Below are 10,044 nucleotides of genomic sequence, written 5' to 3'. Positions count from 1 at the left end.
GTACACTCGGGGTTAGGGTACGATCGGGGTCAGGGTACACTCGGGTCAGAGTACACTCGGCAGGGTACACTCGGGGTTAGGGTACGATCGGGGTCAGGGTACACTCGGGGTCAGAGGGCACTCGGGGTCAGAGGGCACTCGGTGGTCACTCACCTTGCCATTTTCATAGAGGTTGGTTAACATGACGATAATTGAGGAATTTTCCTGCCAGATCAGCTGCCAGAAATCGGCGATGGTGTGAAGCAAAGGACCTGCAATAATGAGAGAAGACGGTCAGCACATCGCTCGTGTTCCAGTTACAGACGCAGGGAGAGATCGGGCCGGAGCAGGAGCCCAGCGCCCGGCTCAATCAAAGCAACAATCCCAACACTTACTGCATTAAATCTCACACAGGATCCACACTCAATGGGGCGGAGCCTGTGGGTCAGGGGGGGGGGGGGCTGTGGGGTCAGGGGGCAGGGCCTGTTGGTCACGGGGCGGGGCCTGTGGTTCAGGGTGCGGGGCCTGTGGGTCAGGGGCGGGGACTGTGGGTCGGTGGGCGGGGCCTGTGGGTCGGGGCAGACACTGGGGTCGGTGGGTGGGGCCTGTGGGTCCGGGGCCAGACACTGGAGTTAGGGGGCAGGCACTGGGGTCGGGGGGCAGACACTGGGGTCGGGGATCAGGCACTGGGGTCAGGGAGCAGGCACTGGGGTCGGGGAGCAGGCACTGGGGTCAGGGATCAGACACTGGGGTCAGGGGGCAGGGATCCATCATGTGTACCGGGATGTTAGTGTATTTAAAGTGGTGACATACACTGATGGATCAGGGAACTCTCTCCCTGTGAGGCGAGACCCCTTCAGCAAGCTGCACACTGCAGGGGGCTCAGTTACTGGCCCCTCTGGTCCCTCGGTCCAGGCTCCGCAGGATGACCTACCTTGTGTTGCGATGTAATAGTTTGGCTTCTTGTATCCCTGTAAGAGAGGAGCAGTGTGTTAGTGCTGTGCTGTAACAGACGGACAGGGTGTAATAATCACCATTCATAGAATCAGAGACATTTACAGCACGAAGGGGACATTCCGGCCCATCGTGTCCGCGCCGGCCGACCAAGAGCTACCCAGCCTAATCCCACTTTCCAGCTCTCGGTCCGTAGCCCTGTGGGTTACGGCACTTCAGGAGCACATCCAGGTATTGTTTAAATGTGGTGAGGGTTTCTGCCTCTACCACCCTTTCAGGCCGTGAGTTCCAGACCCCCACCACCCTCTGGGTGAAGACATTTCCCCTCAAATCCCCTCTAAACCTCCCCCCAATTACTTTAAATCTATGTCCCCTGGTTGTTGACCCCTCTGCCAAGGGAAACAGGTCCTTCCTATCCACTCTATCCAGGCCCCTCATCATTTTATACACCTCAATCAGGTCTCCCCTCAGCCTCCTCTGTTCCAAGGAAAACAGACCCAGCCTATCCAATCTGTCCTCATAGCTAAAATTCTCCAGTCCCGGCAACATCCTCGTAAATCTCCTCTGTACCATCTCCAGTGCAATCACATCCTTCCTGTAATGTGGTGACCAGAACTGCACGCAGTACTCCAGCTGTGGCCTAACCAGTGTTTTATACAGTTCAAGCATAACCTCCCTGCTCTTGTATTCCATACCTCGACCAATAAAGGCAAGTATTCCATGTACCTTCTTAACCACCTTATCCACCGGACCTGCTACCTTCAGGGATCTGTGGACCTGCACTCCCAGGTCCCTTTGTTTCTCTACACTTCTCAGTGTCCTACCATTTAATGTGTATTCCCGTGCCTTGTTAGCCCTCCCCACATGCATTACCTCACATTTCTCCGGATTGAATTCCATTTGCCCCTGTTCTGCCCACCTGACCAGTTCATTGATATCCTCCTGCAGTCTACAGCTTTCTTCTTCATTATCAACCTCACGGCCGAGTTTTGTATCATCAGCAAACTTCTTAATCATAGCTTCTATATTCAAGTCTAAATCATTGATATATACCACACAGAGCAAGGACCTAGTACTGGGCCCTCCAGAACCCCACTGGGAACATCCTTCCAGTCACAAACATCCATCGACCATTTCCCTTTGCTTCCTGCCTCTGAGCCAATTTTGGATCCAACTTGCCCATTTGCCCTGGATCCCATGGGCTTTAACCTTCGTGACCAGTCTGCCATGTGGGACCTTATCAAAAGCTTTGCTAAAGTCCATATACACTACATCGTACACACTGCCCTCATCGACCCTCCTGGTTACCTCCTCTCAAAATTCAATCAAGTTAGTCAAATACGACCTTCCCTTAACAAATCCATGCTGACTGTCCTTGATTAATCCATGCCTTTCTAAATGAAGATTTATCCTGTCCCTCAGGATTTTTTCCAATAATTTTCCCACCACTGAGGTTAGGCTGACTGGCCTGTAATTACTCAGTCTATCCCTTTCTCCCTTTTTAAACAAAGGTACCACATTAGTAGTCCTCCGGCACCACACCTGCAGCCAGAGAGGATTGGAACATGATGGTCAGAGCCTCTGCTATTTCCTCTTTTGCTTCGCTTAACACTTTCCACTTTCAAAGCAAACTGCTAAACCCGTTATTACCTCCTCTCTCACGATGTTTAATTCATCTGATATTTCACACTCCTCGCCCCTCTCTTTTGTGAAAACAGACGCAAAGTATTCATTAAGAACCATACCCACATCTACCACCTCCACACACACATTACCCTCATGGTCTCTAATAGGCCCTACTCTTTCTTTAGTTATCCTCTTGCTCTTAATATATTTACAAAACATCTTTGGGTTTTCCTTGATTTTACTTGCCAAGAATTTTTTCCGCTCTCTCTTTGCTTTCCTAATATCCTTTTTAATTTTACCCCTGGACTTTCTATACTCTCTCAAGTCTCTGTAGTATTTAGCCCTGGGTATCTGTCATAAGCCTCCCTTTGTTTCTCTATCCTACCCTGTATGTCCCTCGACATCCAGGGGCTCTAGATTTGTTAGCCCCACCCTTGTTCTTTAAGGGAACATACTCGCTCTGAACCCTCCGGATCTCCTCCTTGAATGCCTCCCACTGCTCTGTCACTGATTTACCATCAAGTATCCGTTTCCAGTCCACTTTGGCCAATTCACATCTCAGCTCAGCAAAGTTAGCCTTCACCCAATTGAGAACTTTTATTCCCGGTCTATTTTTGTCCTTTTCCATAACTACCCTAAATCTAACTGAATTATGATCACTAGTACCTAAATGCTCTCCCACTGATACCCCTTCCACCTGCCCCTCTTCATTCCCCAAAACCAAGTCCAGAACCGCCCCCTCCCTTGTTGGGCTTGTTACATACTGGCTACATATTCACTCCCCCCACCCTCCGCCCTCCTCCACTTCTCCCCTCTTCTCCTCTTCCCCCCCTGCCCTCATCCCCTCCCTGCCCTACCCTCCTCTACCCTCCCCTCCACTCCCTTCTCCCCTCCCCCTCCCCTCTCTCCTCCTCCCTCCCCCCTCCTCTCTCCCCTCTCCCCTCCCCCCTCTCTCCCCTCCCCTCCTCTCCCCTCTCCCCGCCCCTCCACTCCCCCCCTACCCTCCTCCCCTCCCCTGCCCTCCCCTCCTCCCCTGCCCTCCCCTCCTCCCCTGCCCTCCTCCCCTCCTCTCCCCTCCTCCCCGTCCCCTGCCCTCCCCTCCTCTACCCTCCCCTCCACTCCCTCCTCCCCTCTCCCCTCCCCCTCCTCTCTCTTCTCCTCCCTTCCTCCCTCTCTCCCCTCCCCTCTCCCCTCCCCCCTCTCTCCCCTCCCCCCTCTCTCCCCTCCCCTCTCCCCTCCCCTCTCCCCTCCCCCCTCTCTCCCCTCCCCTCTCCCCTCCCCTCCCCTCTCGCACTAAGAATCTGTTTAACTGCAGGCGGGGTGTGTGTGAGGTTAGCTGGCGTGAGGTTTGGTGTACACCTTGGATCAGCAGCGCTGGGACTGTGATGGTGCACGCTTGCACTGAGGGGACCAACACAAACAGTCCTATCATCACCGATGTATTTAAGGGGAGGCTGGACAAGCACCGGAGGGAGAAGGGAATAGAGGGTTGTGCTGATAGAGTTAGATGCGGAAAGACGGGAGGCTCGAGAGGAGCATAAACAGCAGTATGGACTGGCTGGGCCTAATGGCGTGTTTCTGAGCTGTATATCCCGTGTAAAGGTTCAGGGTTCTGGAATTAGGGAGAGAATAGCAAACTGGATTATAAACTGGTTGGAAGGGAGGAAGAGAGAGTGGGAGTTTGGGATGTTTTTTTCAGAGTGGGCAGTGGTGTCCCACAGGATTCAGAACTGGGCCATTTCTGCTCACTGTGTTCATCAGTGGGACATCGGTGAACAGGCCCAGCGGGAGAGGCTCCAGGTTTACACATACAACTGCAGAGGCTATTGGTCGCATCGTAACTGGGCTTTTAGTGACAGGTGGAATTCAGTGTGAGTGAGTGAGAGGTGAGTCCCTTCGGTAACACGTTATCATCATCATCACAGGCAGTCCCTCGGGATCCAGGAAGACTTGCTTCCACTCTAAACATGAGTCCTTAGGTGGCTGAACAGTCCAATACGGGAACCACAGTCCCTGTCACAGGTGGGACAGACAGTGGTTGAAGGGGTAACCGATAAGGGAATAAGGGGTTATGGGGAGCGGGCGGGGAAGTGGAGCTGAGTCCATGATCGGATCAGCCATGATGGTATTAAATGGTGGAGCAGGCTCGAGGGGCCGTATGGCCCACTCCTGCTCCTAGTTCTTATGTTCTTTATAAAACATTAAGACCTGAGTTGCAGATTGTAAGCAGTATTGGTGTGTGTACTATCGGAGGATAATGAGGCTTTAGCAAAGGGTACAGAACAGACTCACTCAGAGACGACCTGGTCAGAGCAAATACAAATACCGAGAAAACTGGCCCTTTCTTCATTTGAGCAAAGCAGAGGACGGGACGATATGAGAGAAATGGTTAAAACATCCTGCGACGGGATAGAGAGAGACGCAGCCTGTTTCCTGTAGTGGAGAACAAGGGCCCAGAGGTAGAAGATTAAATGGGCAGAGATTGAGAACAGATAGCAGGAGAGACTGTTCAGTGTTGGTGGGATTCACTCCCAGGGTCAGAGGTTGTGGCAGGAACGGTGTTAATACTCAGCATTGGATTGGAGAGGGGGCCAGAGGAGAGGATGTGTACCGGAAGTGCCGTAACCAACAGCGCCACGGACCAAGAGCAGGAAAGTGGGATTAGGCTGGATAGCTCTTGGTCGGCCGGCATGGACACGATGGGCCGGAATGGCCTCCTGCCATGCTGTAAATGTCTATAATTCTATGAAGGGGAGGGTTTGGGAAGACAGTGGGTAAATGTGCTGAGAACTGTTTGTTACTGTGGGAGGGTCAACCCTGACCCCGGGCTGGTAGGGGATATGGTCTGTTTCTGTTCCTCCCCTCCCCTCCACAACTCACCACCCCCTACCCTGTCTCCCCCTCCTTGCTACCCTGCCTGGCCCACCTCACCCCCTCCCCTCCCCTCCCCTCCCCAGCCTGACCCACGGCCCCAGGGTGTGACCTACAACCCCAGGCTCTGACCCACGACCCCAGCCTGATCCACAGCCCCAGGGTCTGACCCAAGAGCCCAGCCTGACTCATGGTCTGACCCACGGCCCCAGCCTGACACATGGTCTGACCCACGGCCCCAGGTTTGACCCACGACCCCAGCCTGACTCATGGTCTGACCCATGACCCCAGCCTGACTCATGGTCTGACCCACGGCCCCAGCCTGACACATGGTCTGACCCACGGCCCCAGGTTTGACCCACGACCCCAGCCTGACTCATGGTCTGACCCACGACCCCAGCCTGACTCATGGTCTGACCCACGGCCCCAGCCTGACACATCGTCTGACCCACGGCCCCAGGTTTGACCCACGACCCCAGCCTGACCCATGGTCTGACCCATGACCCCAGCCTGACTCATGGTCTGACCCACGGCCCCAGCCTGACACATGGTCTGACCCACGGCCCCAGGTTTGACCCACGACCCCAGCCTGACCCATGGTCTGACCCATGACCCCAGCCTGACACATGGTCTGACCCACGGCCCCAGGTTTGACCCACGACCCCAGTCTGACCCCCGGCCTAAGCCGCGCTCCGATACCCACGTTGATGTAACTGGCGTTGATGAATCCATCGGCCCCATGTTTCCTGCTCTTGAGCACGACCCGGCAGTGATCGTCTGATCAAAGGAACAAGACAAAACATCAAGGGAAATGAGCGTCCATTCAACCTCACAACATTGTCATTCTCCAACCTCAACTCCCCCAGACCCCTCCGTTCAGCCCTCCCCCTCCCAGTCCCCCTCCCCCAGACCCCTCCGTTCACCCCTCCCCCCCCAGTCCCCCTCCCCCAGACCCCTCCGTTCACCCATCCCCCCCCAGTCCCCCTCCCCCAGACCCCTCCGTTCACCCCTCCCCCTCCCCCAGTCCCCCTCCCCCAGACCCCTCCGTTCACCCCTCCCCCTCCCAGTCCCCCTCCCCCAGACCCCTCCGTTCACCCCTCCCCCCCCCAGTCCCCCTCCCCCAGACCCCTCCGTTAACCCCTCCCCCTCCCAGTCCCCCTCCCCCAGACCCCTCCGTTCACCCCTCCCCCCCAGTCCCCCTCCCCCCAACCCCTCCCCCAGACCCCTCCGTTCACCCCTCCCCCCCAGTCCCCCTCCCCCAGACCACTCCGTTCACCCCTCCCCCCCAGTCCCCCTCCCCCAGACCCCTCCGTTCACCCCTCCCCCCCCCAGTCCCCCTCCCCCACACCCCTCCGTTCACCCCTCCCCCCCAGTCCCCCTCCCCCAGACCCCTCCGTTCACCCCTCCCCCCCAGTCCCCCTCCCCAGGCCCCTCTGTTCACCCCTCCCCCTCCCCCAGACCCCTCCGTTCACCCCTCCCCCCCAGTCCCCCTCCCCCAGACCCCTCCGTTCACCCCTCCCCCCCCAGTCCCCCTCCCCCAGACCCCTCCGTTCACCCCTCCCCCTCCCAGTCCCCCTCCCCCAGACCCCTCCGTTCACCCCTCCCCCCCCAGTCCCCCTCCCCCAGACCCCTCCGTTCACCCCTCCCCCTCCCCCAGTCCCCCTCCCCCAGACCCCTCCGTTCACCAGTCCCCCTCCCCCAGACCCCTCCATTCACCCCTCCCCCTCCCCCAGTCCCCCTCCCCCAGACCCCTCCGTTCACCCCTCCCCCTCCCCCAGACCCCTCCGTTCACCCCTCCCCCCCCAATCCCCCTCCCCCAGACCCCTCTGTTCACCCCTCCCCCTCCCCCAGTCCCCCTCCCCCAGACCCCTCCCCCAGTCCCCCTATGTTTGCCCCTCCCCTTCCCCCAGTCCCCCTCCGTTCACCCCTCCCCCTCCCCCAGACCCCTCCCCCAGTCCCCCTCTGTTTGCTCCTCCCCCTCCCCCAGTCCCCCTCTGTTTGCCCCTCCCCCTCCCCCAGTCCCCCCCTCCCCCTCCCCCAGTCCCTTCCCCTGCCCCAGTCCAACATCTAACAGCAAACACCATCATCATAGGCAGTCCCTCGGAATCGAGGAAGACTTGCTTCCACTCTAAACATGAGTCCTTCGGTGACTGAACAGTCCAATTTCGAGAACCACAGTCCCTGTCACAGGTGGGACAGACAGTGGTTGAGGGAAAGGGAGGGTGGGACTGGTTTGCCTCACGCTCCTTCCGCTGCCTGCGCTTGGTTTCTGCATGCTCTCGGCGATGAGACTCGAGGTGCTCAGCGCCCTCCCTGATGCACTTCCTCCACTGAGGGCGGTCTTTGGCCAGGGACTCCCAGGTGTCGGTGGGGATGTTGTACTTTATCAGGGAGGCTTTGAGGGTGTCCCTGTAACGTTTCCTCTGCCCACCTGGGTCTCACTTGCCGTGAAGGAGTTCCGAGTAGAGCGCTTGCTTTGAGAGTCTCGTGTCTTATTATCTCCCTTATCTCAGGAGCCTCCGATCAACAAGAGCAGACATTGATGATGAGATTCAACACCGCCTCCAGTGCGCCAGTGCTTCGGCCTCACGAGAAACATAGAAACATAGAAATCAGGTGCAGGAGTAGGCCATTCGGCCCTTCGAGCCTGCACCAACATTCAATAAGACCATGGCTGATCATTCCCTCAGTACCCCTTTCCTGCTTTCTCTCCATACCCCTTGATCCCTTTAGCCGTAAGGGCCATATCTAACTCCCTCTTGAATATATCCAATGAATTGGCATCAACAACTCTCTGCGGCAGGGAATTCCACAGGTTAACAACTCTCTGAGTGAAGAAGTTTCTCCTCATCTCAGTCCTAAATGGCCTACCCCTTATCCTTAGACTATGTCCCCTGGTTCTGGACTTCCCCAACATCGGGAACATTCTTCCCGCATCTAACCTGTCCAGTCCCTTCAGAATTTTATACGTTTCTATGAGATCCCCTCCCATCCTTCTAAACTCCAGTGTATAAAGGCCCAGTCGATCCAGTCTCTCCTCATATGTCAGTCCTGCCATCCCTGGAATCAGTCTGGTGAACCTTCACTGCACTCCCTCAATAGCAAGAACGTTCTTCCTCAGATTAGGAGACCAAAACTGAACACAATACTCCAGGTGAGGCCTCACCAAGGCCCTGTACAACTGCAGTAAGACCTTCCTGCTCCTATACTCAAATCCCCTAGCTATGAAGGCCAACATACCATTTGCCTTCACCGCCTGCTGTACCTGCATGCCAACTTTCACTGACTGATGAACCATGACACCCAGGTCTCGTTGCACCTCCCCTTTTCCTAATCTGCCACCATTCAGATAATATTCTGCCTTCATGTTTTTGCCACCAAAGTGGATAACCTCATATTTATCCACATTATACTGTATCTGCCATGTATTTGCCCACTCACCTAACCTGTCCAAGTCACCCTGCAGCCTCTTAGCGTCCCCCTCACAGCTCACACCGCCACCCAGCTTAGTGTCATCTGCAAACTTGGAGATATTACACTCAATTCCTTCATCTAAATCATTAATGTATATTGTAAATAGCTGGGGTCCCAGCACTGAGCCCTGCGGCACTCCACTAGTCTCTGCCTGCCATTCTGAAAAGGACCCGTTTATCCCGACTCTCTGCTTCCTGTCTGCCAACCAGTTCTCTATCCACGTCAGTACATTACCCCCAATACCATGTGCTTTAATTTTGTACACCAATCTCTTGTGTGGGACCTTGTCAAAAGCCTTTTGAAAGTCCAAATACACCACATCCACTGGTTCTCCCTTGTCCACTCTTCTAGTTACATTTTCAAAAAATTCCAGAAGATTTGTCAAGCATGATTTCCCTTTCATAAATCCATGCTGACTTGGACCGATCCTGTCACTGCTTTCCAAATGCGCTGCTATTTCATCCTTAATAATTGATTCCAACATTTTCCCCACTACTGATGTCAGACTAACCGGTCTATAATTTCCTGTTTTCTCTCTCCCTCCTTTTTTAAAAAGTGGTGTTACATTAGCTACCCTCCAGTCCATAGGAACTGATCCAGAGTCGATAGACTGTTGGAAAATGATCACCAATGCATCCACTATTTCTAGGGCCACTTCCTTAAGTACTCTGGGATGCAGAATATCAGGCCCTAGGGATTTATCGGCCTTCAATCCCATCAATTTCCCTAACACAATTTCCTGCCTAATAAGGATTTCCTTCAGTTCCTCCTTCTCACTAGACCCTCGGTCCCCTAGTATTTCCAGTAGGTTATTTGCGTTTTCCTTCGTGAAGACAGAATCAAAGTATTTATTCAACTGGTCTGCCATTTCTTTGTTCCCCATTATAAATTCACCTGAATCTGACTGCAAGGGACCTACGCTTGTCTTCACTAATCTTTTTCTCTTCACATATCTATAGAAGCTTTTGCAGTCAGTTTTTATGTTCCCAGCAAGCTTCCTCTCATACTCTATTTCCCCCTCCTAATTAAACCCTTTGTCCTCCTCTGCTGAATTCTAAATTTCTCCCAGTCCTCAGGTTTGTTGCTTTTTCTGGTCAATTTATATGCCTCTTCCTTGGATTTAACACTATCCTTAATTTC

At 54.7% G+C, this 10,044-nt stretch overlaps 1 protein-coding gene across 1 annotated transcript in view; it reads right to left on the bottom strand.

The window, feature by feature from the left end:
• Positions 1-102: 102 nt before the first annotated feature.
• LOC139250290 (receptor-type tyrosine-protein phosphatase epsilon-like) overlaps positions 103-10,044 on the bottom strand; it is a gene marked incomplete at its 3' end in the record, with an annotated part of 14,882 nt that continues 4,940 nt past the window's right edge. The window contains exons 3-5 of the mRNA XM_070872779.1: positions 6,134-6,207; positions 914-950; positions 103-251 (exon numbers count right to left, since the gene is read on the bottom strand). Of these exons, the coding sequence (XP_070728880.1) occupies positions 103-251; positions 914-950; positions 6,134-6,207 (260 nt within the window). The remainder of the gene's footprint in view (positions 252-913; positions 951-6,133; positions 6,208-10,044) is intronic.

Source organism: Pristiophorus japonicus, unplaced genomic scaffold, assembly GCF_044704955.1.
Source record: "Pristiophorus japonicus isolate sPriJap1 unplaced genomic scaffold, sPriJap1.hap1 HAP1_SCAFFOLD_3658, whole genome shotgun sequence".
Classification (NCBI taxonomy): Eukaryota; Metazoa; Chordata; class Chondrichthyes; family Pristiophoridae; genus Pristiophorus; species Pristiophorus japonicus.
Note: the sequence above shows the minus strand (reverse complement) of the source record. Positions and strands in the feature narration are given on the sequence as shown.